This window comes from Pungitius pungitius, chromosome 7, assembly GCF_949316345.1.
Source record: "Pungitius pungitius chromosome 7, fPunPun2.1, whole genome shotgun sequence".
Lineage (NCBI taxonomy): Eukaryota > Metazoa > Chordata > Actinopteri > Perciformes > Gasterosteidae > Pungitius > Pungitius pungitius.
In genome coordinates this window covers 16,525,827-16,551,449 of record NC_084906.1, presented here as the reverse complement: position 1 = coordinate 16,551,449, position 25,623 = coordinate 16,525,827, and the positions used below count along the sequence as shown (strand labels likewise).

The 25,623-nt window shown below is 45.2% G+C and overlaps 1 protein-coding gene across 1 annotated transcript; it reads right to left on the bottom strand.

Annotated features, from left to right (window-relative positions):
* Window positions 1-1,039: 1,039 nt before the first annotated feature.
* On the bottom strand, window positions 1,040-25,623 carry acbd6 (acyl-CoA binding domain containing 6). The gene is made up of 8 exons (XM_037470695.2): window positions 24,553-25,623; window positions 24,266-24,330; window positions 23,978-24,074; window positions 21,072-21,145; window positions 17,570-17,675; window positions 14,700-14,789; window positions 3,679-3,709; window positions 1,040-1,911 (listed from the first exon to the last, which is right to left on the bottom strand). Exons 1-8 carry the CDS (start codon window positions 24,829-24,831, stop codon window positions 1,757-1,759), a joined length of 897 nt encoding a protein of 298 aa, XP_037326592.2. The 5' UTR covers window positions 24,832-25,623; the 3' UTR covers window positions 1,040-1,756.

Below are 25,623 nucleotides of genomic sequence, written 5' to 3'. Positions count from 1 at the left end.
TTAATTAATCAAAATTAATCACATTTTAATTGCATAAATATTTGACCTGAGAACAGTGAGAAGTAATTTTTTTCACATGGATTTTTATTCTTGTTCAACCAATTCCAGCAGACAAGTGTAGCAATAGCATATTTGGAAATATAGTACTTTCAGAAATTCCGGTAGCCTATAGGTAAGTAGACCATCTGTAAACTATGTTTTTTTAAGTAGACCAATACTTTCAAGTACATTCAGAACATTGGTTATTTTTTCAGACGTGGACTTAGTTACCCTGGTCCTTAAACCAGTCATCTGGTGCAGTGTGGGTTGGGTGTGGGTCCTTGTACTCGGAAGTCGGGCTAACGTCCAAGCTAGCTGCTAATTGACTTGCGTTGAGGTGATACTTGAGGCTCGATGCGAATTCCTTGTTGCACAGCTTGCACACAACCACGCTCTTATCGACGCTTCCATCCGTGTGTTTGTTATAATAAGATTTCCCATTCACGGGGCCAACCGACACGGTCTCGTCAGCTTCTTCGTTCATGTTCACTGTGGTTTGTTGTTGTCTGAAGTCATGAACGCTAGTTGGTGCTCCAGTATAATCGGTCCTCATCCAGTGAGAAACGTTCCGCGGTGCAAAAAATAAGTGTAAAAATGCGTAAAAAATGTTTAATGTGTTATTTTTTGTGTGTAATTAATTAATCTTAATTCACATTGTAATTAATTAATCGTAATTAACGCGCTAAAGTCCCGGCCCTAAATCTTTTCACACATCTGTGGACTTTTTGTTGTTTGCTACCTTTAACTGCAGGTACAGGTCTGATAAAGCTGGTCATAGTAGATATGTTTCCGATTTGCTATAATGGAACATCAATACAGTTCAGTGAATTGAATCAATATTGATAATGTAAGGATTAGATTTTTTGGTGAGATGACAGTTTATGTTTTAGTTAAACATTGTTGTAGTAATAAACATACTCAAGCATGTGTTTGAGCAGTACATAATAAGTGCTGATGTTGACTGTAAGGTGTCTAAGGAGCAAAACACAAGTCAAAGGGAAAGTTTTTATTGAAGACTTTAATGTGACAAATGATTAAAGCATTCCTTGACCATAACAACTGAACCATGAACAGATGGTCGGAGAGGGCTGACCCTTACTAAAATGATTGGCAGACCTGTGCAGTAGGCCTGTGTGATATGTGAAAAATATTTAGTTTGACCATGAATAATTTGGAATTTCATACAGTTTACAGATTGAATAAGTGGATGGGAATGTCTTTTTTTGGTTTATCTTGTGAATAAATAGCTGAAAAATACAGATATTTTATCACATTGATGCACAATCAATTCCAATATTGCCAATAAGCAGTCATGCTCATTGAATTACAACATTGCCTGCATCAGTCAAATATAGCAAGAGATATTTAAGGTAACTACCTCAGTATAGCAAAACCGCCACCAGTGATTGCAGTAACCGTCATATCACGTATAAAGTCAATATACAGTATTTAAATAAAAATGGTGTTTTTCATTTTGTGTGTCTTATCAAATAGAAGGGCTAATGTTTACACCTCATAGTTTCAAAGAGCTAAGCCAAGAAAAAAAGAAAAAACAATCAAACTCACCCAAGTATTTGAAAACAAAGTAAAATAAAACTCTCTCAGCAATCCTGGTTTACTAACTGCTGGGATGAACAGAGTCTCTTTAGGGATTAAGGAGGGCTGATGAAGAGCAAATGAGTGGAGCAGGGATGAAGAGCGCCGAAAGAGGGGCCTTCTAGCCTTTCGGAGCCGTGTGCTGACGCAGGAGAGAGGAGATGGCTCCGGACTCAGTGACCTCCTCGGGGAGCGAGCCCTCCACGTCTTTGATGGAGGGGTCGGCTCCGGCGTTCAGCAGCAGCTCCACGATGTCGGCAAACTCACACGCCGATGCTAGAGAGAGAGAGAGAGAGAGAGAGTTATAGGGGAAAAGGATCAAAAGAAACAAACTGAGGTATTTTGCTTTTTTAGTTCTGCTAGCTGCTGTGGCCATGTTGTTTTGTTGGTTGCTCCAGACTGAAATACCTCAAAACCTATTTGGAAATTTGGTCCAAACATTCATGTTCCCCAGACGGAGAATCCATGTAACTTTGGATTTCTTGTGATTTCCTCCATTGGGTCAAAAATCACCCAAATAAATGTCAGACGTGGGAATTTCATGGATGAGTGCAGCTCATTACCTAAAGTCATGATAGTGCCTCATCCCTTTCTTCCACATGTTGTAGTGAAGTACAGTGTGCACAGCGCTGCAGTTAATGAAAAGCCAATCTGCAGGCCCAGCACTGACATTGGCCTGGACCTGTAGTTCTCTCAAACACTTCATTTCTGCCCCATTGGCAATTTGTGCCCCACTAAAAGGGTCTCCTCTCTCTCTCTCTCTCTCTCTGAATAAAGGGGAGGAAGTGGAGGCATGCTCTTTCTTAACACTGTTAGCATGTCTCTGTTTCCCCAATGCGCCCCCCCCCCACCCCCCATCCCTCTCTTTCTCTCCTCCTCTGTTGTTCTGAGTGCTCCTCTCCATCGGTGTCAAGCGCACCGCTCCTCTTAAAGAGCGGACTTTGTGCTGCGCCACGCTCGCTGATGTCAGCAGCCCACAGTGATTGACAGCCGGGCCTTTTAACCTCGAGCCCAGCGTGGCTCGGCGGGGTGGCTGCGCGGATGAGATGCCATGAGCCGTCGGAATTTGCCTCCCAAGAGTGTGTCTGCATGGCTCAACTTGTAGCACGAGCCACTGATCTTCCAGCCCGACCAGACTAACAAAGCTCGGCAGATTTTTTTTTTTAATCCAGCCAAAAATGCACTCCTCCTCTTGCTGCTGTAAACAGTATTTTATTTAGCCAGGGGTGTGTGTGTGTGTGTGTGTGTGTGCACGTGGCGGGTGTCTCGCCCGGGCTTTGAGCTGTTAAAAGTGGCTGACCCTCGGGGGAGCCATAGAGGAGGAGAACAATTTATGGTGAGCAGTAAACCCTCAATGAATCACTTGCCAGGCGCTGTGGCCCTGTGCAAAGAGAGGTGGGAATGAATTTTCATTCTCTGCTATTTGTCTCTTGGAGTTCATCGGTTATGTTTATTAGTCATCTTTTTATGCCTCATCCTCGGGGCTTCCTTTGCCGAGTGTGTTTTTTGTGTGTGTGTGTGGATCGCCATTCAGGTGATGCAACATGCCCACACCGACGCCACTGAGCGGGGGGGCGGGGGGGGGACAGATGGTGCAGCCACACACTCAGAGGACAGGGGAAACGCCCCTCTGGGACTTTTGTGTTGGGGCATGAGAGGGTCAGGGGTGTCTAAGGACCAGTGCTGATTTCCTCTGGGAGGCCCGCCGATTATTACACACACACACACACACGCACACAGAAGAAAACCAGGAATCGACACATACATACCAAAGGACACACACACACCAGCACAAGCACAATACAACAGTGGTATAAGAGTAGCTTTGTGAAAAAGAAAGATGAGAAGAGAGAGGCTGTGCGAGAAAGAGTGAAGGATCCCAATTCTGAGACAACTGTTGGCAAAGATCACAAAACAAGCTGCTGTGTATAAAGAGAATTTGCACAGGAACAACACAATGATGTCAGTGCATAAGCATACATACATTAAAAATGAGAATGGAACATCTTGGACTATTGAGATGATCAAAAGGTTCTGTCTTACCGTAATGTAGTGCTGTCTGTCCTTCATTATCCTGTAAGACAAAACAAGTTTCAGATGTTACAAAACATACATTGAAGAACACCAATGGCCTCCTTCTGGTTGGCTGTGCACCAAAGGTACAAAGTTTCCATTGTACCAAATGCCAGTTATGAGATGATGAGATATTGATTTGAGAAACCTGCAAATCACCTTTTCAACTTTCAGGTGAATTGCAACATTCTTTAAAACATTTTGGTCTTGCCCTGTGATTTGTTAATAATGAAAGAAATATTTAATATTTACAGCCTTGTCTTTTAAATGAATCAACTCTGGAGGCAACGTGACCCTGAAACACGACAACTCAAGGACAGTGGAGAGAAAGAAGCGTGTCAGAGGGGGACTTGAACTTCTATGGTGTGTGTGTGTGTGTGTGTGTGTGTGTGGATGTGCAGGCAGATTTGTGGGAGTATGGTGAAAATGATGGTGGGGACAAGGGGTCAATGATAGAGATATAATTCTTATTAGAACTGTGGATTGGACATGGAACACAGAATATATATATATATATAATATATGATTGTGTGTGTGTGTGTGTGTGTGCGCAGGTTTAATAAGACAATATATATGACAGGCGTCATCAACAGGAGATCCAGTTCTTAATCACTTTTCCAGCCTGCCTTTGCACCTTCTAATGATGATTAATGGTCTACCCGTTGGCTTCAGTCACAGAGCAGGAGCAGTCCTTGAGCCAAGCACAATCGTCCCAAATTCTCAGAGACGGATTAAAAGCAAGCAAGCACAGTGACATTTCTTTCGGAGCACTAAAATGTCACTGCAGTGGAAATACCAAATTACTAAAAGTGTTATGGCAAAATTATTCATTAGTCTTTTCGCCTTTGCCCTTCCAACAGAGGATCCTCTCAGACACCTTCCTGTTTTGGGCCACTTTCATGTCCTCCCTCCACTCTCATCCAATTCTTCCTCCTCTTCTTCTTCTTCTTCTGTCCTCCCTTTCTGCAGACCACACCTCCCTCATCCCGGCCCTTTCCTTAGCTGTCGCACAGTCACCTCTCTCTCCTTTCCAGTCCCCTCCCTTCGTTCCTCTTCCCCCTCTCCTCTCATTACAACATCAACCGTTCTCTATCTCTTTTCCACTTCTCCTCCATCTTTCCTTTCCTCCTTCGTCCTTTTCCCGTCTCCCCTCTCGAGCTGGCCGTGGTGCAGAGTGATCCTCTTGTTGTGCGTCTCTCTCTCTCTCTCTCTCTCTCTCTCTCACTCACTCAGGAGCAGCACTTCGGGGACCTGCTGATTGGATTAGAGCTTTCTATTCCCTTTGGGTGGATCACGGAGCACGGATGCAAATCGCCACCAGCGTGGAGAGCGTGTCGTAGTTAACCCAAGACAACAACGCTGTCTGTCTGCGAGTTAAGTAGCAAGCTGTGATGTATCGAGGACATTGTGTCTGTCTCCCACAATGATTCAGAGAGACAGAGAAATATTCTACTGTCGAGGCATTTTCTGTAAAAAAAATAAAATAAAAATGCCTCGTAGTGCTCTGCAACGGAGAAGAAAATACATACTTCACTTTTTTTCACTTTCACTCAAGCGCGTGCACACTAACACACAGTTAGAATTAAAGCGTAAAGGGTTTAAACCCTAATCTGCTGCAGGCGCTAATTGTCAGCCAGGCGTTGAGCAAACACACACACCGAAGAGTGTGAATGAGTGATGGATAATAGACAAGCAAACGCTACATGCCTTAAAACCGAGTGAGACTGGAGGCATGAAACTACTGTGACTTAGTCTTTTTCTTGTGAACGTGCAAGTTGCCAGTGTGTGTTTGTGTGTGCGCATACATGTTTCTTGCATGTTCATGTGAGGGGTCAGCGGCCTGTCCTCTCAGCGTTGCCTAATGCCCCTTCATTCAGGATGGAGGCTTGATGGAATCACGGGAAATTGGATTGCCTTCCATTTGCTTTTGGAAGCAGCCTGAAAGCGACACTCCCCCTCTGCCCCCCAATACCTGCAGTTAGTTGCCCCATCCTCCCCCCTCCCTTCCTTCTGGTGCACCCCTGTTCCCATCCCATTACGGGAGGCGAGTCGCACCGAACCCCCGGCTTTTACATGTCGTCCAAAGTTTCCCCTTGCGGTGCAGAAACGCTGGGCTGGATGTCAGCAGAGTGCTCAATAAAGCCGCTGCGCTGCACAATACCGGCCGCAGCAGCAGCGATCCAGCGCTGTGTAGTGTATCACCCTAATGGGGTGGAGCAATATGCTTAGGAGCAGCACGGCTCGGGATTGATCTATTAGTACAATTGCAGTTTTGCTGAATTTAAGTCACACCGATCTATCATTTTTACCACACACTCAACGTGAAGCGAGATTGATGAGAGAGAAAGACGGCAAATCAAGGATGTAGGAGGATTATGAGCGTGGCCTTATTTCTTTATGGATCAAAAGAAACGCCGCAACTGCTTCAAAACAGTCTAAATGAAAGATGACGGTGTGTGTATACATTTGTGTCTCTTTTGTCAGAATGTCCCTACAGAAGGCACCAGCGGGATTGAGGCCAACGGGGGTCAAATCCAACGTGGCCTGTAACTCTGTTTCTCTGCAGGGACACACACAAAGGGCCCGTCACAGGTCCCGGCTTCATTTCTGGAAAGTGGTTTCCCTCGTTTTTCTCCATCCGCCTGCCTCCACAGAGCCGAGCTGTTGGCCCCAGCATTACGTGGGGGGGGGGGGGGGGGGGGGGGGGATCAGAGAACATTAACTCAAGTCGGGGATACAAATGTGACGCAGGGGCCGCTGGAGTCGACCTCCTCTTGAAAACAGGCTTCAGTCCGTGTTTCGTTGTGTTGGTCTACGTCGGAGCCAGAGGGGGGACCCTGGACTAGGAGCAAAAGGTCCGTCACTGTCAGGTCGGAGTCTGAAGGAGGCACGGTGAGAAACGGTGTTTGGTGCCCCATGAACTGTAACAGCATTAATTTTTCACACACACAAAAAAAGAAGATGCTGCTTAAAAAGGTGCAGTAATTAAACATCCATATATCATAGCTAGAGTCATTTAAAGACATTAGTGTAATTACAGCTAACAAACAAGACCTAAGCCAGATTACTGGCAGACATTTTGGCTACGTCACCAGGCGAGAGGATGGTTTATTCTTCTGGAGTGAGCAGTGAGTCAAAGGAAGTGGCTTACCTGCAAAAGCTAAAAAAACAACACAGTTCAACATGTTATATATAAAAGGTCAATGCAGTCATCCTGATCTGCACCTCCTCCCATGACCTCCGGCTGTATTGAACTCCAATAGATCTATTCATTTACGCCATCACATCATTTCATCTTCAGCTCTTTTTTCTTTGTATCAGGACAAAGTTTCTCAGGGCCTTTTCCCCCCCACTCTTCCTTTCCCTGCACCCCCCCCTCCTTCCCCCCGCCCCCCCCCCCCTCTCCCACTGCCCCTGACAGCAACATTAAACAAGTGGGGAAAAATGGACAAGCAATTATGATTTATGATCAATGCATGCAGCAGCTGCTGACTTTTATAATGACAGTGGTCGGGGGGAGGGAGAAGGTACGAGTGTGTGTGTGTGTATGTGTGTGTGTGGATCAGTCTCCAGCGTGTGTGCTGGAAAGATGAGGGGTGAATCGATAGGCGCCTGGGATCATTGGTATGCAGATTCCTGCAGATAGCATTATGATGAGCAGGTGCCATTAATCAGTAAGCAGAACACAGAGCGATGGAGGAGAGGAAGACCCTCCTTCAATGGATCCCTACTGTAACCAGATCAGCTACCGTGGCAACGACATCACGGACACGGACACAACCACCTTGGTAGCGCTTTCTACTAAATGTATTACAAATTACAAAATACCTGTCTGCTTACCTTAATCTAAAACAGAGAGCATCAAGTCCCTTATATCTCTTAGTCAGTGCATTTAAGAAAACATTCTAAAGTCAGCTATACAACACAAGCCAAATTTAAGTTTGCAGCTTGTGTGATGTGATTTGTAATTCCTGTAAATGCAGAACTGCCATTTAAATCCAAGGATGAAGCAAGAATTGATCATACATTGATCATGTATTGTGTACAAGTACGTAGTATGCATGTAAAGGCTTTTGCATGCACATGCGTGTGACCTATTTGCCGCTTCTATGTTAATGTGTGTGTGTGTGTGTGTGTGTGTGTCTTAGGAATGCCCTCCTGTGTTAAACGGATCTGCAGATCGGGGCCGGTCCTAATTGAATCCGGGTCTCCTCTCTGAGCCGGGAGAGGTAACCTTGCCACTCGGCGTGTGAGCACTGCCACGCACGGTCAAATTAGCCTGACGCCAAAACTGCCCGTCCTTCACACCTCCTAGGTGTGTCCTTCGAGGGCCCGGGTGACCCCAGCACCCCCCACCCTCCACCCACTCGCTCCCGTAGCTGGCATCGGTAACTTCACTGTTTGGGAAGATTCATAGGTCACGAGCTGATGGGGGGTGCCTGAGGATGTCAGGGATTATGGGTATCTATTGTGTCTGTATTGTCAAGAGTGTTACACACTTTACTTCGTCCACCTCCAAAACCACTCCTGTGGCTCTGGAGCGAGGGACAACCTGACTATCAGAGTCTCGATCTGAGAGCAAAAGCTCCCTTTAAAGCGGCCTGACTACCCTGCCTTTTCCTGTCACACCAGACAAAAGAAGCCTCTCTTTCTCACTAGATCTCTCCAACCCTGTGCTCCCCCACCCCCCCCCCCCCCCCCGCCCCCCGCCCATGTCGCAGAGGTTGCCCGTTCCCGTGGGACACCTTGGCCTCCATTAAAGCCATCAGAGAGGAGGATGAGGCTGAGACTCCTGAATTAACATCACCAGAGCCCCCCCCCCCCCGTCTGTCCTCCTGCGGCTCATCAATGATGTTTAAAAAGAAATATATGAAATAAATAAATACATAAAAGAGTGTAATATGAAAATCAATGGCCAGGCAGCGGGGGGCTGCGGCTGAGGCATTTGGAGCGAGGGACTCATAAAGCTGAGTACTGCGGGAGACTGATGGAAGGCAAAACACTTACTTTGTTTATTCTCTCTCCTCACCCCTCGTCCCCTCCTCTCCCCTCCCCGTCTCTATCCGGCTCTCACTCTCTTCTTCTCCCCCCTCCAGCCCCGCTCCGTCTGAAACGGTCGAGGACAGCTTTAATGCTCCCGACAATTTATGTGGACGGTTAAGAACGATGGAAATCAAATAGTTGTGTGTAGGCAGGGCCCAGTGACTGGCCAATGAGGAAGAAACAACAGCTGATGATGGCACGGAGGACTGTTACCTGCCGGAATGGCTCTTACTGTCAAGCCCCCCCAGCTCTTTTCTGAGTGCTCATATTATAGATTCATAACGGTATCCATGTCCGATGGGCCCTTTTAACACAGCCGGGCAACAGCCTTCATTTTATCAAGTTGAGCTAATGCGCAGCAAGTACTAAATATGAGCGCTATAAGAGCGGCTTACAGTGTGTGTCTGTGTGTGTGTGTATTACGCGTTACCAAGGTGTGTTCTGCTCTGTCTGCTTTAACAGAGGCGTGCTATACTATAGGCAGGCACACACAAACGCACAATAAATTACACTTTGGCCTATTAAAAAGAGGAAGCGAGGAATAGCGTTCTTACATATCTGCATTAATGTGTGCTGTAAGCCGTGTGCTATTAATCTGTTGCAGGGACATTAGTGTGTGAAGGAGCCGACTGTAGCTTTGACACCCTGCATCCATGCCAAGTTAAATATGCACCTATTACACGCTGTGGATACATGCGGAGGAACATTCATTTACACATTGATCGTGCATATTGTCGGTCTTCATAGTCTCTCGGGTTCTGCAATACGGACAAACGTCTGTACCGCAGTATGTGTCGTTGTGTTATCCATACGCAACCGTATATCATTTCTGGAGTTAAAACACTTCTCACGATGTGTTGAGAGATTGTTGATTTATGAACCAGACATAAATGTCTACTCTTAGCTTATTCTGTGAATCAAATACCTGCCAAATGAAGACTTCATACCTGTGCAAATATCCTATAAATGTGTAACAAAGTCATCATGACGGACAGTCGTTTGTAAGATGGTCAATGATGTCCTAATACAGCCAGTTGAAAAAAACACATTCTATGAAATAAACAACTTGTGACTGACTCATATATTTGTTTATCTGCTCTATTTCTCCCGTCAACCTATTTTATTCAATGTTTTCATTCAGTAAACCCTCCATTTATTCTGTGTTCGTACTTTCCCACCATGCGGCCTTCCCTTTCTTAAAGACAGTATATATTTAGAGGGAATAGGTTGCACAATTACAAGCGCACGCACACCCGTGCACGCACACACTCACACACACACACGTACAATTATGACAAATCTTGCTGGGTATTTGTTATGACTGGCCTGACTGAGCCATTAGTTATAGGAGGCAGTGCTGGGAAAGGGGAGGGATACAAACGTGTAATAATGCCTCCACCATAGAATTTCAATCAGCCAATCTGTGTGTTTGTGTGTGTATGTGTGTGCGTGAGTGTTTTGATCACACAAGTAGTTGACACCCCCGTAGAGGACACAGATACGATGGTTCAGTGTTCTTACACTAGGATGCTAAGCATGAATTTAAAGAGCTCTAAAATGAGTAGAGCTGCAAAATATCCACGATAACAGTTGCAGCGTTCGTTTTTTTTGTTGACTTCAATACAAAATGTCATCAATAGATACAGGTTTACTATGCTTCTTCCATGAAGAATGAGCATGAACAGATGCCAATGCTAATGATTTCGTCAGTATGATTAAAATAGAAATTGTCACAAATCAAGAACACCTTATTTCGGAAACATTTTTTTGAGAAAGAGCTCTAGCTACAAACTAATAACTGTTAACTAACTAGTAGTTAACTGGAACTGTCTGTATCTATGTACATGTCAGTATTAGGATTTAAATTTTGAAATACGTTCTTCAATTTATTATGTATACCACATATACAGTTTTGATAAAACTGATTGTGTTTTAAGCTCTCTGGTAAAGAAGACACACACATTAATTCTAACTTATGTATATTTGCTATTTTGGACCACAATGTCTTTTTACTCACCAGCCAGTTTCCACCTACACTGATCTGCAATGATCAGAAGTTATATCAGTTGGATGAACTTATCTGCTCAGCTGAAGCAACTCATGTTCAGAGCAAACTTCCCTTTATATCATATAGATTCCCCAAGTTCATTGATCATATGAGATCTCCCCGAGTCCCCGCTTGTACTTTGTTATGTCAATAAATCAACAGATCGAGTCCACCCTGACCGCTCGTATCAATATCAAATCAATGGATCCATACCTTAAGGGAGTCTGTTTACACACGAGCACACAGAGAATACTTTTCTACTTATCCAACCAAAAATAAGAAAAGTCAATAACACATGAGCAAGTCCGGCTATCTGGAAGGCTGATTTTCACACACAGATCTTGCTGCAGGTTCTACATGCAGACTGTGTGTGTGTGTGTGTGTGTGTGTGTGGGACTAGTTGTGTGCTCTCTAGCCACCGATTGTAGGCCCGCCCAGTCAGATATTTATTACTATTGATCTAGCTGGTCCTGGCTGGAGACTTTTGTTCTGCCGGCTCGAGGCTCTGACCTCAATTAAGTTATGAATTTCTATCTGATAGACTGGGAGCGCTTGGGGCCTGCCGCGGCCGCGCTGGATTAATTAGAATTAGCGGTGCTGCGAGTTGCCCTCCCCGCCTCATGGATCATGTTGTTTTAATACAAAGTAGAGGCGGAGGCGTGGGACGGATGGAGTGAAGGGGATGGGAGCTCTGGGGGGGGTGGAGGGGGAGGATGGAGACTGAACGAGAGGCAGAAAAGAAGGCATGAGTCGAGTGGCAGGAATGAGAGACGCGACCATTTGCTTTTAAACTGCAGCGCCTTTTCCTCCAATCGGCTTCTTCGGACCTCAACAACGTTTCCTTCCGGGCGGCGTGTTTGTTTTGTGTTGACCTGCATCTCACCTGTCCTTCCCCTTTGTTCGCTTAATCCTGGCTCCGTCACTTACCCTCTCAGTAAGTCGAACATTGTATTAATCTACCCCGGACCATTCCTGACCTTTGTTGTAGGTCTGCAGCACCTCCAAACCAAAGCCCTGCCATTTGGACTTCCACCTCCCATGAACCGACATGTCCTTTCTACGGATGCGTATTTCCAAGGCAACCTTGCCGTTTGGTAGGAGGCTGACAAAGGGGGGTTTGCAGGTGGGATTTTCACCTGTGTGGGTGTGGGATTACACTGTCTGAATAGAGAAGGACCACAGGGGGAGCGGACACACACAAACAAACATCCGGACCCGTAACTCTCAAAATCAGACCAAATATTTGGGATGGCCCAAATCGCCCATCTTAATTTTACCTTGAAGAAATTAGAAGAGAAGATTTCCATTCTCAGATCTGTAATGTAAATAGCCAGCTGAAGGTTAGCTGGGCTGAAAATACCCAAATAATAAAATAATAACATCTGATACTGTGCTTTATCACAACAAAGACACTTGTTACAGTTAAAGAAACCCTGGTGGTGGTTTCATTGGTGTCGTTATGTGATGGAATGTCCTAAACTTAGGCTGATGCCCCTTAATGTGCTTTAATACATTCAGGCACACAGAATATCTACCGGCTAAGCCCTAATTTCCATTATTACATTTGGTGAGGTTTACTCTCGTCCTTCCCACAGTTTGTGCCCCACTTCCTCGGGGTGCATAAGCGGAGGGCGCAGTGATACGCTGAGGATGGGGGTTTAATGTGCAGTACCAGGGCCTGATCTACAATTGGCAGGTGGCAGAGCTGTGATGTGTGTATTCAAGCAGACACACACACACACACACACATAGACACAAACACAAACACACAACTACCTATTGTAGTCTATCCCTGCCTTGATCCAGGATTAACTATCAAACGAGCTTTTAATTCAGGTTACCAGGGTTTGGGAACAATTCACTTAAACAATCAGTTGATTAATTTCAAACGATTTTCCTCCTCTGCCAAGCAAATAATAATACTTTCTGTTTTAACTCTCAAAGTCCCCCTCCCCTTTTTAATCAACAAATTAAGCATAAATCATGTTTGATCTTTATTTACTGGTTGCTGTGCAGTTGGTAGAGGTCAAGAGAGATTACTGGTGGCTCCGATAGCCTGCAAACAACCCCAAACATTCCTCTATTACTCTCATCAACACACACAAACTCCCATACTCTTGTTTCACAAAAAGCTCAAAAGGACAAAAGCTCAAAGCGGCTTCATCAAGTGTTTGTCTTCCTCTAATATAAAACACTGGCCTCCACTACTCTTCCTTAGTTCCTTGCCTTGGAAAATGTATCCAAAACAAAAGGCAGTCCGAGCAGGTTCTAATGTGAAGCATATCGCTCTGTAAGCGACAGAGGGGCATGATTTAGCTCCCTATACGTTTCTCTCAGTCACTTCATAAATCTGCTGCCAGTAACTCCGCTGCAGGGGTCCAGCGTTGTAATACTTTAATACTTCCTCCAATACTTCCTCCAACCCCTGGCAGGTGAAAAGGTCCCAATTGGGTTTGCACGTTAGCCTAAATAATGCCCCGACCCTCACCCCCCCCTCCAAAAAATATTTTCATAAATAATTTAAACACACCTGAAAGGACTTTTAGCTTGTACCATCATGTCTCTGTTCACTTCAATGCAAAATGTTTAAGAATATTTAAGAAGCATTAGGTTTGTGTTTTTAGAACCAGTCTGATAGGAATAAGAATGAAAAGTCATCCACCCACTATCACTACCTGCTCAATTTCTACTTTACCAACAGACACATGACTGTAAAGATGCTGCATCTTACAAAAGGATAACAAGTACCATCTGTACATCAATCCTCCCCTGCTGTCGTTATCTTGATATGGCTCTAAATCATTAGTGAAGTGTTTTTTCGTAGTTATCCCATTGGTGAGTCTTTTATGAACCAGTCACCACAAATCCACCCCCCCCCCCCCCCACCCACTCCCCGTGAACATTCAGAACAAAAAGGGGCCACGCATGACCACAAAAGAGAAAGTCATTTGTGAAATGTCCTGATTATGTGGAGTTGTGCAACGTAAAACAATTTGCCTGATTACTTCCAATTGATTCGGCCTTACAGTTAAAGCCTCCGCGTGCGGCCCGGTGAACTGCATTGTGTCGTGCCGCTGGGCAGGGAAGTGGAGTAATTTCTCCGATGTGCAGCTGAGCCAGCTTACCGCCAAAGCTAAAGCCTCGTGGATGCTGCTAAACCTCGCGGAGGCAAAACACCACGCTAGCCACCGGCTAACTCTGTCTGCTAAAGCCCTGGGGGGGATTTGTCTGTGGCACAAAGTGAATTAAAGGTGACCTTCTGGACGGGATGGAGAGGGAGAGAGATAGAGGGGGAGAGAGAAGAGAAGGCCAGTTGGAGTGCTGGAGATGTCACTATTTGCCTTGAGCTTGCAGGTGAACCTGTGCATAACAGTGTTGCAATAAACGAGACGGCTCGTGTAACCTTGAGATTTCACCATGAATCCTTCGCTTGTTTACTAAAACACAAATGGATCATCTGTAACGTCAGAGGATCACACAAACATGTTAAAAGGGCAAAACTTTGCACTGTATGAATGTTACTGTTCTGACACCACCTAGAAATAACTGACTACAGCTCTCAGGCTCAGTAATTCATGCATTTGTAGAGGTGTAATCACAAAATGTGATCGAGATCCAGAGTCCGGCCCCAGTTATGTGCAAGTGGTCGTTCCAAAAGTATTTTCCCCACAGACGCTTTCTTCGTTGTACGCTTTCAAAAGCTTAAGAGCAACACTGGTGTTTTCAGCCCATATAACAAAACTAAATATAATAATAAAATGAATAAAAACTAGAATGTAAAACAGCCTAAAAGTGGAAGCTTAATGGCAATAATTTTGAAGTTGTCAAATTCCCTCAAAAGTGGCTTCCACTCATTGATTTACTTGTTAATTATCACAGAAAGAGGCAAAACGCAGCTCACCTGATTGTTGATGTCTGCTTTGTGCTGCAACAATACAGAAACCAGCTCCTTGTGCCCTCGGTCACAGGCCCAGTGCAGCAGCGCTCGACCCTGTGAACAGGTGCACATGGCGGGATAAGAAGATGTTGGAAGTACAACTAAACTGGCTTGTTTATGTCACGTTAATATTTACACCAGAAGTGCACATTCCCCCTAACTCATACTCCTCAAAGTTAACTTGTACAGGTTTCTGTCAGAGAAAATAAATGATGCACCGCAACTCAGAACTCTGAGTCGCTGGGCACCCGTTGTATAATGACAGAGTGACGAGTGCGTATTTGTGTGTTTGATGTGAATGTGTGAGCAAAGAAGAGCGGTGAGGTGGTTTGAGCACAGGCCGACAAATCAGTCACCTGCACACATCCGTAAAGCTTGATGGATGAGACTCAAATTAGGAGAAGCCCCCTTATTCACTACCCCAACACACACCTACACACACACACACACACACACAACTCCTCAGGTCCAAGATCCTTGTTCTAATAAAACCACGCAAGCTCATTTTTCAGTGAGGCCAATTAGGTAAAGCAAACTCTCCAAGTTCAATTCCGTTCCTTAAATCATATTGATCACCAAGGCTGCCTGTTAAAATGGAAACTTGTGCGCCGGGCCAGAATACCAATAAGTGTCTCTCCCTCTCTCTCTCTCTCTCTCTTTCTCTCCCTCTCTCTCTCTCTCTCTCTCTCTCTCCCGCCCCCAGGTGTCTCTGCTGCTGACTGCTGGCAACATCCTCCCTAAAGACCAGAGTTTACTATTCCAGGAGACTGCGCACACACACACACACACACACACACACAAACACACAAATGAAGTGGGCTGCTTAATAAAACATTGAATGTGTCAAATAGAACAAGTGCAGCATTCGAAGCTGAGAAAACACCATTAAGAGAAACGTTCAGAGTTTGTGCGAGCCAGTTTGGGCATTGAGAAGGGTTTGTTGTGATTAGAGAGGAAATGGTCCCATCCAGGAAGGTAAACCACAGGTGATCAATGTGAAGCACTCTCCACTCCAGTGGGTAGCGAACTAAAAGCCTCCTTCATCCTCATTTGAAAGGGAGGAGAGAAGCATCGCTGTTTGGAAAGATCAGCCGTTACAGCGGTAAAAGACAAAAACGGACCTGGTCAGTGTATGCTAAATGTATGTACATTCCTGTTCCCCCTCCCTTCGGCTCTGCTTTCGATGCACACGTGTGGTTTGTCATGTTTGAGTTGGTGGGAAATTGTGAGTATGCAGCGTAGGCCGGTAGGCAAAAGTGTGTTGTCAATGCAGTGATGAAATGCTAAAATCACATTGGAACAGTTATGCAAACCTTTCCTAATCATCGCAAACAGTAAATCTCAAGCCGTTTCATGTGTACAGATGTTGACTGTTTGGTGTTTATGGGAGACAATTGCACGATTCTGGTCAATAATAAACCATCCTGTCATTCTTCCAATGAACTGGTTCAAAGTTAGACATTTTAGAGCGTTGCAGTGAATTGTTAAGCATTTGGGTTAATCGTCTCATTCACAAATTTTTAACTAGTGCTGTATAAACTGGCCCGCACCTCTCACACGGAGGGAATGCACCACAGAACTAGACGTGATCATTATCCTGCTTGACAATTCAACATCTGAGCGCACTCTATAGGAAGCATTAAATACTTCCATCCACAATTTCTTGTGTCGGAAGCAAGTGAGTATTACTTTAATATGGTTTTTTTTGTTTATATCAATTACTTACTAAATAATCTGATATTGTCTGTCCTTCTTTCCAATCATCCCAAACAAGTTTAAAGAAGGACACACCGTCCCTAAATTTCATGACATTTACTGTTTATGTTTTTATTGGGATTAATCACCAATCATTTCTAAGCAATGAATAACTCCTTTTGTTTTCTTTAAATTGTATTTTCAATTTTAATTGCAAGGCTAGGAGGCCCTAGCTTAAATTTACATCCAACCGCTGTGGCCGAGGCACCAGGAGTGATGTTGAACATAAAAGTATGACATCTCATCAGCCGTACTCGGAATGTCTCCCACACACCGCCAGTAAAACCTGGTATTTGGTTTCCACTGCTACAGAATACATATCCCGGATATTTGGCCACCCGCTCACATAGAGAACACACTCTCACACTGGGCCTGCCCCAGCGGATCTGATTTCGGAAACTTACTTCACCATTGCCCTCTGCTGTCGGGCGAGCTGCGCTGCAGCGGCACAGGCGACAACAACGGACACGCAACGTTCTCTCTCTCTCTCTCTCTCTTCCCCCCCCCCCCGCCGAGGAGCCTCGACCATCTGGGCTCTGACTGGGGACTCGCGGGTGCCGACCGCCCGCTCATCTGAAGAACGGCTGTGATGAAAGGGAGGCGGGGGGGGGGAGTGAGCCATTTGGCCTGGCCGATGATGAATCGGGGACAGATGAATGGATACCGGGGTCAATCCAGAAAACACCTCGCCGTGGTAATAGCTGTTCACACAATTTACTCATCCCTGCCGGCGGAGTGGCTCCCGCGTGAGCCGCCTGAACCGTCCCCTGGTGACCTGTATTTTTTTTTTTTTGTTGTTGTGATACTTCGATGGTAATTTTCACCTGCCCTCCTGCACGAGGGGTAAAAGCACAAAACAGTGTGCAGACTCCGTGCTTTGCTATGAGAGGCCGCGGTGAACCAATTCATCAATTGTGCATCCTCCCCGCCCCTCGTTGCCCAATACCCACACTCTGACATGACGGTGTTGTCATGGCAATTACACATCCATGCAAGTTGGACTTTTAAACAGCAATATCTCACATGGCATCAGTACCGTTTCCATTGACTTATTCCTAGGCAGCGCGCTGCGTAGTTACCTCTTCGTCTTTAGTATTGACGTCCGCTTTCTGGGAGACGATGGCCTTGCTGATGTGGTCGATGTTATTTTCTCTGCAGTAGTCGAAGATGTTCTTATCCTCTTCCCTGAGAGGGACACAGAGAAGGACATAAGGAGAATACTCGCTTCATTATTTCCTTACTGTTTGTGGATAAATAAACAAATTTGAGGAGCCCCCCCCCCCCTATGAGCAGTTCTCTAATCCAATGGTGACCGTATGTATTCTATGAACCAGAGTAAGAGGGGAAAACTGATAAAACAAGTTATCCGTCATTTGTGTGAAGCGACGCTTTAACACCAGGGAAAAGCAAACACGGCGTTACTAAATCATTTAGTCATCAACGGCACGGATGTAAAGCAGAACGCAAACACACAACTGGTATCGGTGTCTCACACACAAGCAGCAGCCACGCACGCGTGCCACATCCCGCGGGAACACTGGCACGCGACACGCACACATCCTATCCCACCTCTGATTATATCTCTGTGTCTCTAATCACCTCCTGGCATTGGGGACAGGAGTGAGTGCTTGGGGGGGGGGGCATAGGGTGCAGTGGTGGTGGTGGTGGTGGTGGCGGGCGAAGGGGAGAGAAGGGGCTAAATCTCATTTAGAGCTTTACGCCTTCCCCTCCCCTGCTGCCGGCCATCCAGATTAATTGAATTTAGCGCCCCATTGTCTGACAGAAACGCCACATCCCGGCCCGCTTTCCCACTCCCACGCAGTAAGTCAGTCCTCCCCAAGGCCAAAGCCCCCCCCCAGGTCCCTGTCTGGGGTGTCTGCTCGCTCTGCTGCACTGGGCTTTACGAATCCCCCGGCATAATACACCTGGCTCTCCACACGCTGGGGACACGCTGGGCTGTTGTCCCATTATGACTGGGGACGTCGGGTGGGTGGTCGTAATACTATAGGAGTTAGGGTTCCAGTTACCGTACATCGCTCTGATGACAACAGATGGAAGAAAAAAAAAACGCAAAAAAGTGACAAACCAAAATGTTTTGCCGGAAATAAAAGTTACTAAAAACTTTACTCAACGGCATCGTAAAAACTCATTACAATTGCATGTAAAAGAAGAGAAAGGGGGGATTAGAGCAGGCAGCAGGCTAGTTCACACAACATTGTCTAATAAATGAGTGGAGTTTTTGTAAAGATGGTCAGCTCCTAACTAAATGAATCACAACTAACGATGTGACACGATGTGGGCTGAACACGGCAAAGTTTAGAGAACTCTACGTACACAGCTGGATCAACCACAACTCAAAGCTACCCATAGTGGAGATGAAACCATCTAACTCGTGATGAGCACATTTCATTGTTTGCTGTGAGGTTACACAAACAAAAGTTGTTCTTTAATGAACTCCTGTACTTCCCTTTCTTCAGCTTTTTATCTACACGCTTTATCTCCCCTCCCCTCCCCTCTTCCCGCCGTCTCCTCATCAGCCCGTGATGGATTATGAATAACTCATTACACTTTTATCACTGCTGGGTTATGTATGAGCACATTCATTTACATACTCCTGATTACCAGCGCTATGTTTATTCATGAGCCGCCACGCTGGGCCACACCCACTTCCTCGTCTGATGGCCGTGGTGACCCCGAGTGTCCCTGATGTGTGGCCGCCATCCGTCTCCCCGGCAACTAATCAATAGGCCAGCTCATCAGTCTTTCGTCGACGTTCGGACGGGCGCCGGCCTGACGGGCGCGTGACACATCCTCACATCTATAAAGCACGAGCGTGCGTCTAATGTAGTGTAAGGTTATATTAAAACACACTTCTTACATTTCTAAAATAAACTCACGTGTGAAATGTACAATCGCACACGGCCGACGCGTGTATTTAGTCCGTAGCCCAGTGAGAGTAACACACACACACACACACACAGGCTGTAAACAAGCAAATGATTAATGTGGGTCATATAACGACGTAACGTCAACAGCACTGCAATGCATGCTGGGAAGGTCACAGGCTACTCTGTCAACACAATCGCTGGGGTTCCAAGGGTGTTGTGTGCGTTTCAGTATGAATGTGAGCTTGTTGCGTGGTTTTGTTTGTGTGTGTGTGTGTGTGTGTGGGGGGGGGGGGTGGGGGGGGGGTAGGGGTCCAGTCTGGTGTACTGGCAGATATGTCCTTCATCCATCAGGATAAACTGGCCACAGTGGTGGAGAACACTCATCCACCTGGCCTGAGCTTCACTGATCAACACCACGCCATCCATCCATCACACACACACCTCCTCCCCTATAAGACAACGGGCCTAACATGGCTGAGCTCCACAGACGAGGAACAATGAGAACTCAAATAGCTCAGCACTGGCTTCCTGCGCAGTGTCCAGACATCAAAGCCTCCAGCGTTTACCAGAGTTCTTTTTCCAGGAGGGTGAGAGAATTACAAATGAAGCATTCAAAGCCTCTTCAATCACACACTGATCAGCTCAGTAGCTTTGGGATATCGCTAATCAATCCTGCTTTGGTCGACACACATAGACACACACACACACGCAAACTCACTCCATATTAAACAGCTAGGCACCTGTTAAGCAGACAGAGTTAATTGCATTGCTCATCTTACATTCTGTGTGTGTGTGTGTGTGTGTGTATTTGTGTGTGTGGGGGGGGGGGGGGGGAAATTGAAATGCAGCAGAGCAGTGAGTGTGACAGTTCTGGCAGGTTATGCATGGATTTGGATGCAATCGCGTTGACATATAGAGACAAGTGGGTATTTATGTGGGCACACGAGTGCATAGGTGTGTGTGTGTGTGTGTGTGTGTGTGTGCAAGTGCCATGTTAACAACTTCCTCCTCGCCGGTTTCCCCCTCGGGGCGTAGTGGATATCTCCGGTGGGCAGCGTCCTTCAGGAAAACCTGACGTACCTCGCTTCGTCTGCTGGATCCGGCACATCTTCAAGCATCCCCCACCCCCCCCACCCCCCAAAGTACCTCCCGAATCGTAACGTAATTAAAAAGGGGAGACTCTGGCCGCCTCTTTCCAAGACCGTGGATACTAATCACATACAGCCATTTAGGAGGAAAACCTGCAGGATTCACACATCTCATTTTCATCTCCTAAAAAGAGCTCTTTTTCATTGAAATGAAGATGAGCTTTTTAAGCTTGAGTGAGTCGGTCAGGCGGAAGTAAATGGAGAATATATTTCATTAACATAAATCAGAACTGTATGATGAAACGGACTGTAGCTGGAGACCGGACCCTGAATGCAGCTAGGGTCTGTTGAATAGAATCCCAGACAGCATCAAGACCAGCGGTTAACAAAGCCAGACCGAGATCAGGTTGACCTAAGCATTAAAAAAGAAGTGATTTACAACTGAAGCAAAAAGCTGAGTCTGTTCCAGCACAATCAAGTCGGGTCAATAATGCACAACGTGTGCCTAAGAGCTGCTTTCCCCCTGTAATAAATGTAATAGGCAGTTTCTGATGTATGGTATGGTTGTCTGTTTCTGTGTGTAATGTTACTTCCGATGTAAATACCTGATCATCTCCTCCTGGTATAGAGAGCTAACTGCTGCTCCGAAGCCCGCTTTTCTTTCTGCTCCTCGTCGCTCCTGTCAAATCAAAGACAGGAACACATTGACCAACATACACCTTGAACCGAAACATGGCATTTTTATACAAACAGATGCATACGGATATGTGTTAACAACCTACATCTTGTTCAATGAGTGTGAAAAAGCCACCCAGTCTGGTTTGGCTGAGTTCTGCAGCTTGTGGCGTTAACTCACATGGACAAATGTCCACGTCTACACAACGGGGTTGGTTGATCTTTTCAACGTGCCTATAGATTTGAACATAAATCCTCTGCAGATCTAATGCACGGCACAGATGAAGTTCAAAATGTGCAACTTTGAAACAAGCCTATAGTGCTTTAGACATGACCTCATCGGTCGTAAACGTCCAACAATACGCACAAGACCAAAATAAAATGTGCAGCGCCTTAATTGTGGCTCTTGTTAATCTTCTGTGCTCCACATTCACTTCAGCTGGGACCTTATTATCCAGCCTATTCTTCACCGACTAACCTCGCCTCACAAAAGAAAACCCGCACAAATCTGATTTCAGAAAATGGGGAGAACATGACAAGCGAAGCAAAACGACGGTACGTGAACTTCTGGGACAACCTAATTCACTTCAAAAAAACTCAGAATATTCGCTGATGCACTGGCTCTGCTCCTCTTCAGTATAATGTAATATAAAGCCAGTGTCTGCTCAACAATTGAGGCAGGAACAGAGGTCAAATTCGTGCTATTATTCTCTCCCCTGCTTCTCGGTCTATGCACTCCTACTTGCACCATTTGACTGTGGTTCCCAAAGAATGGCAACTGTCATGCTGTGGTGCTTTGTTAACACTAATACAATCAGCTCCTTTTCAGGGGAACAGTTGTGCGTTGCGCTTCGCCTCTCTGCCCGGCTCTCTCCTGGCATTGTGGGGCGTATTGCCCCGCGGCACGGGGCTCAGAGAAAAGAACGTGTCAGAATTTGACATGCGGTTTGACATTGACACTATTAAAGAGACATAAATCTGGAAGGAAGGGATTGAAACAGGGTTGGGTTAATAAAAGAGCGAAGGGGTTACAGAACACATGGGAGCGGGGGTGGGGTGGGGGGGGCAGATTAATAGAGGAAAAGAAGGCAGCGTAGAGGTGGAGAACAAAGAGGGAAAGGTGCAGCAAGGAGGAGGTAGGTCACAAAGGACATGTGACAGGCCTCCCGATGCACACATCAGTGCATTATTTGGTTTTTCAATTTTAGGGAAAACAAACAACTTTCATCCGTCTGGGTGGTGCTTGTGGAGAATCCGGTGGCATCCAAACATCTCCACATCCCCTTGTTTGGGGAATATGCTGCAATTGCAGAAGGTATCCACACACTTATTTGGCTCATGTGAACATGACAGCATCACTCCGGTGTGAATTACAAGCCCAAAACTTCCCACAAATTAGCCCCCCTCTCCAAAATAATGGAGCCTAAATTCAGAAAACAATTTCCTTATTGGTTGCCTCACAGAAAATCGTCTTAATTTTCAGACAGTATTTTTTATGTAAAACCTTCCAGGTGCAGATAAATCAAAATACATTGTTAAATATTTGAATTCATATTCACTAAGCAGTCAGCATACATTTTGATGTGAAAATCCCAGCTGACAAGCTTGTTCTTAGTTTCCGAATAATAATACTCTGCCAAGCTAAGTAGATGGTACCGAGATGTTGTTGTAAGTGAATACTATCCTGACACAGTTGAATGGTATGACCAAAGGGATACGACAAAGGTCTTGTATAGATGTAAACAGTCTCTCTTATGTACTGATACACACGGGCACAACTAACTGGGACAGTCGCTTGCATTATTCATATCACAAAATTCAGCTATTGAGGAAGACAAAATAACCGTCCCATGTATTTTTAAAGCTTAAATGTGTACAGAATAAAGAGCCACTGAAAGGCTTGGGACAAAATGACACTGTGACTCTGACCTCTACTGGCAAGGAAACTCACTGCATCAGAATTGGACAGCACATTTATATTTTGGTCACTTACTTAAATACAGCTAAAGGTTTAAATAAGAATTAAGATGGTAAGAATTTGCTATTCAGCAGAATGCTATAATCAGGTAAGAAAGAGGTAGAAAGGTAGATTTACCAGAAAGACGTCAACTTTTTCCTGACTGGATGAATTTTACCTTCAGTTTAAATTGCAAATACACCATTAAGTCCAACAAAACGTCTGCTTTCCTGCAAACAAGATACGTCTTTAGTTCGCCAAGTTTTCTACCAGCTTATGCCGTGTAATGTTTATATAATTTTTTTAAAAGACTCTTCCACCCAGGACCTGACAGTTAACTTTGGCAACATTACAGCGACAACACAATCCTGTAGGTACACGCTCTACAACATCAGGAGAATACAACCCCTTCTCACTCAGAAGGCGGCACAGGTACTGATTCAGGCTCTTGTCATCGCCCGCCTTGACTACTGTAACTCTCTCCTGGCAATTAGCTCTCTGATGACATCAGGACCGCAGAGAGCCTTCACATCTTCCGCCGCAAACTAAAGACACACCTCTTCAGACTACACCTTGACTAAAAAGACTAACAAATTGTACTTATAATGGATCTATAGCAAGTTGTAAATTGGCTTATTTAATGAAATTGCACTTTCTTGTTCTTTTGAGTTTGTATCCTTATGGTTGAAATGCACTTATTGTTGGTTTGGATAAAACGTCAGCTAAATGACATGTAATGTATTATTACTGTTCCTACCCTACTGAATCCACTATATTAGAGCTCTGAATGATACCAAACCGCAGAAAACCATATCTTGTAGTTTATAATAAAGATTGGTGTTTAGCTCAGACTTCTCAGGGATGTTTTTTTTTTTTTACCTTTGTGCAGCCTTCAGGGTCTAACACATTAACACAGGAAATGTACTCCTGCATTGCCTGATCCACTTCCATGTCTCCAAGCTGCTTCCAAGCTTGCCTGTAATGAGATCAAAATCATTGTAATGTTTGACAAAGAATCCCCCCCCACAAAAAAAAATCAAAACAACAGACTTTAACGGAGAAGAAACTTTAATGTGAGCCCTCATTGAAGCTGAAAACACATTTAGGAAAGAAGACGTTTAAAAAGCACATGTATTAATAACTGGCTTCCAAATGTAGGCTACGTACCATTTTCTCTGTCCTTCAAAGTCAAAGAAGCCAGGTTTTGGGGTATTGCACTTTCCAACTTTGGCCTGAAAAAAAAAGACCCCAATCTGGATTATTCTTTTTATCTCGTATTATACACACGTCATTACAACAGGTGACAAAGGAGGGGCCTCAAGGCGTATTTAATCGCCACTTGCAAAAATGAGTGATTGACACAATGACGTTTGGGACGTGGGGTATGCGGTTAATATCTAGTCCCGCCGTGCATTTATTTGAGGGGATATATTCAGCGGCGTTTAATCACTCACCTGTTTGTATCGTGCATACAGGTACAGCAGCTGGTCCCTGCTGGCCGTCTGAACCAGATCTCGTACCCGGGCAGCTGAAGACTGAAACTCCCGCTCCAGCTCCTCTCCCTCCATTTGGTCCCCCCTTTCCATGGCGCTGCAGTCAAATTTACCCAAGCCCAGGTCTGAGTCAGAGTCCGAGCCTGCTCCACCGAGAGGCTCTCCTGTGTCGGGCCGGGCCGGGTCTGTACCTGATCCCGTCGCAGTGTCCGGAGAGGACGACGGCGACCCAGAAGCCATTGTTATTGTTGTTTATAACCTCAGCGTACCGCCAGGGACGACGCGCGCGGTAGATCCGAATGAAAGACGTTAAAGACGAAACGGAGAGGAGCTTTCCTAAGTATATTTCTTTAGTATTTGAGGACCATTTTTTTCTGAAATTCCGTTTTTGGTTAAGAATCCGTGACAGCGGGATTTGTTTCTGCCGTGGGTCCGTCTCGAGTACAGCAGAGTAAAAGCACCGGGCGCATCAACAGCCAGCGAGAAAGGGTTCCGCTTGTGTCCCTGTCTGTCAGTGAGCCACGCTGCTACTTTGGTAAGAAAAAGAAAAACAAGTTTAAAACAACGAAATAAACAACGAAGAAGTGTAACTGTCAGTATATTTAATATGTTTATGTTTTACAATTACATTGAAAACCCTACTTGAAAAGGAAATATGTTGGGGTGTTTGTAGTTACTGTGTGTATGGTAACCACTCGGTTGACGAGAAAACAGATAAACGTCTATTTTATTAGTTAACGTTAGCTTCATTAGCTTACTCTAGCTATTAACTTAAGTAGCTTTTGGTAGGCTGATTGGTTCATCGGACGGGGCAAAACTGTGTTATTTAAGATAATTTGTATGTTACATATTTGAATAAACGTTATATCGACAGCTCTTATTTTAACGTGGCTACGGTTAAACGACAGCGTTGTCATAGCAGTGCATGTCAAGTTAATATAATACGGCCAACTGTTCGTTGAATTACGTTACTATGAACTCAAATCAGTTGGATCATCTAGGTTGATTTAACGTTACTATCCTCTACTGCAA

Excerpts from the sequence above, each read along its gene's own strand:
- acbd6 (XM_037470695.2), bottom strand. The coding sequence starts at position 24,831 with ATGGCTTCTGGGTCGCCGTCGTCCTCTCCGGACACTGCGACGGGATCA. Across the intron at positions 24,331-24,552 it reads TGTATGCACGATACAAACAG|GCCAAAGTTGGAAAGTGCAA; the intron begins GTGAGTGATTAA and ends TTTTTTTTTCAG. Across the intron at positions 24,075-24,265 it reads TTTGAAGGACAGAGAAAATG|GCAAGCTTGGAAGCAGCTTG; the intron begins GTACGTAGCCTA and ends ATCTCATTACAG.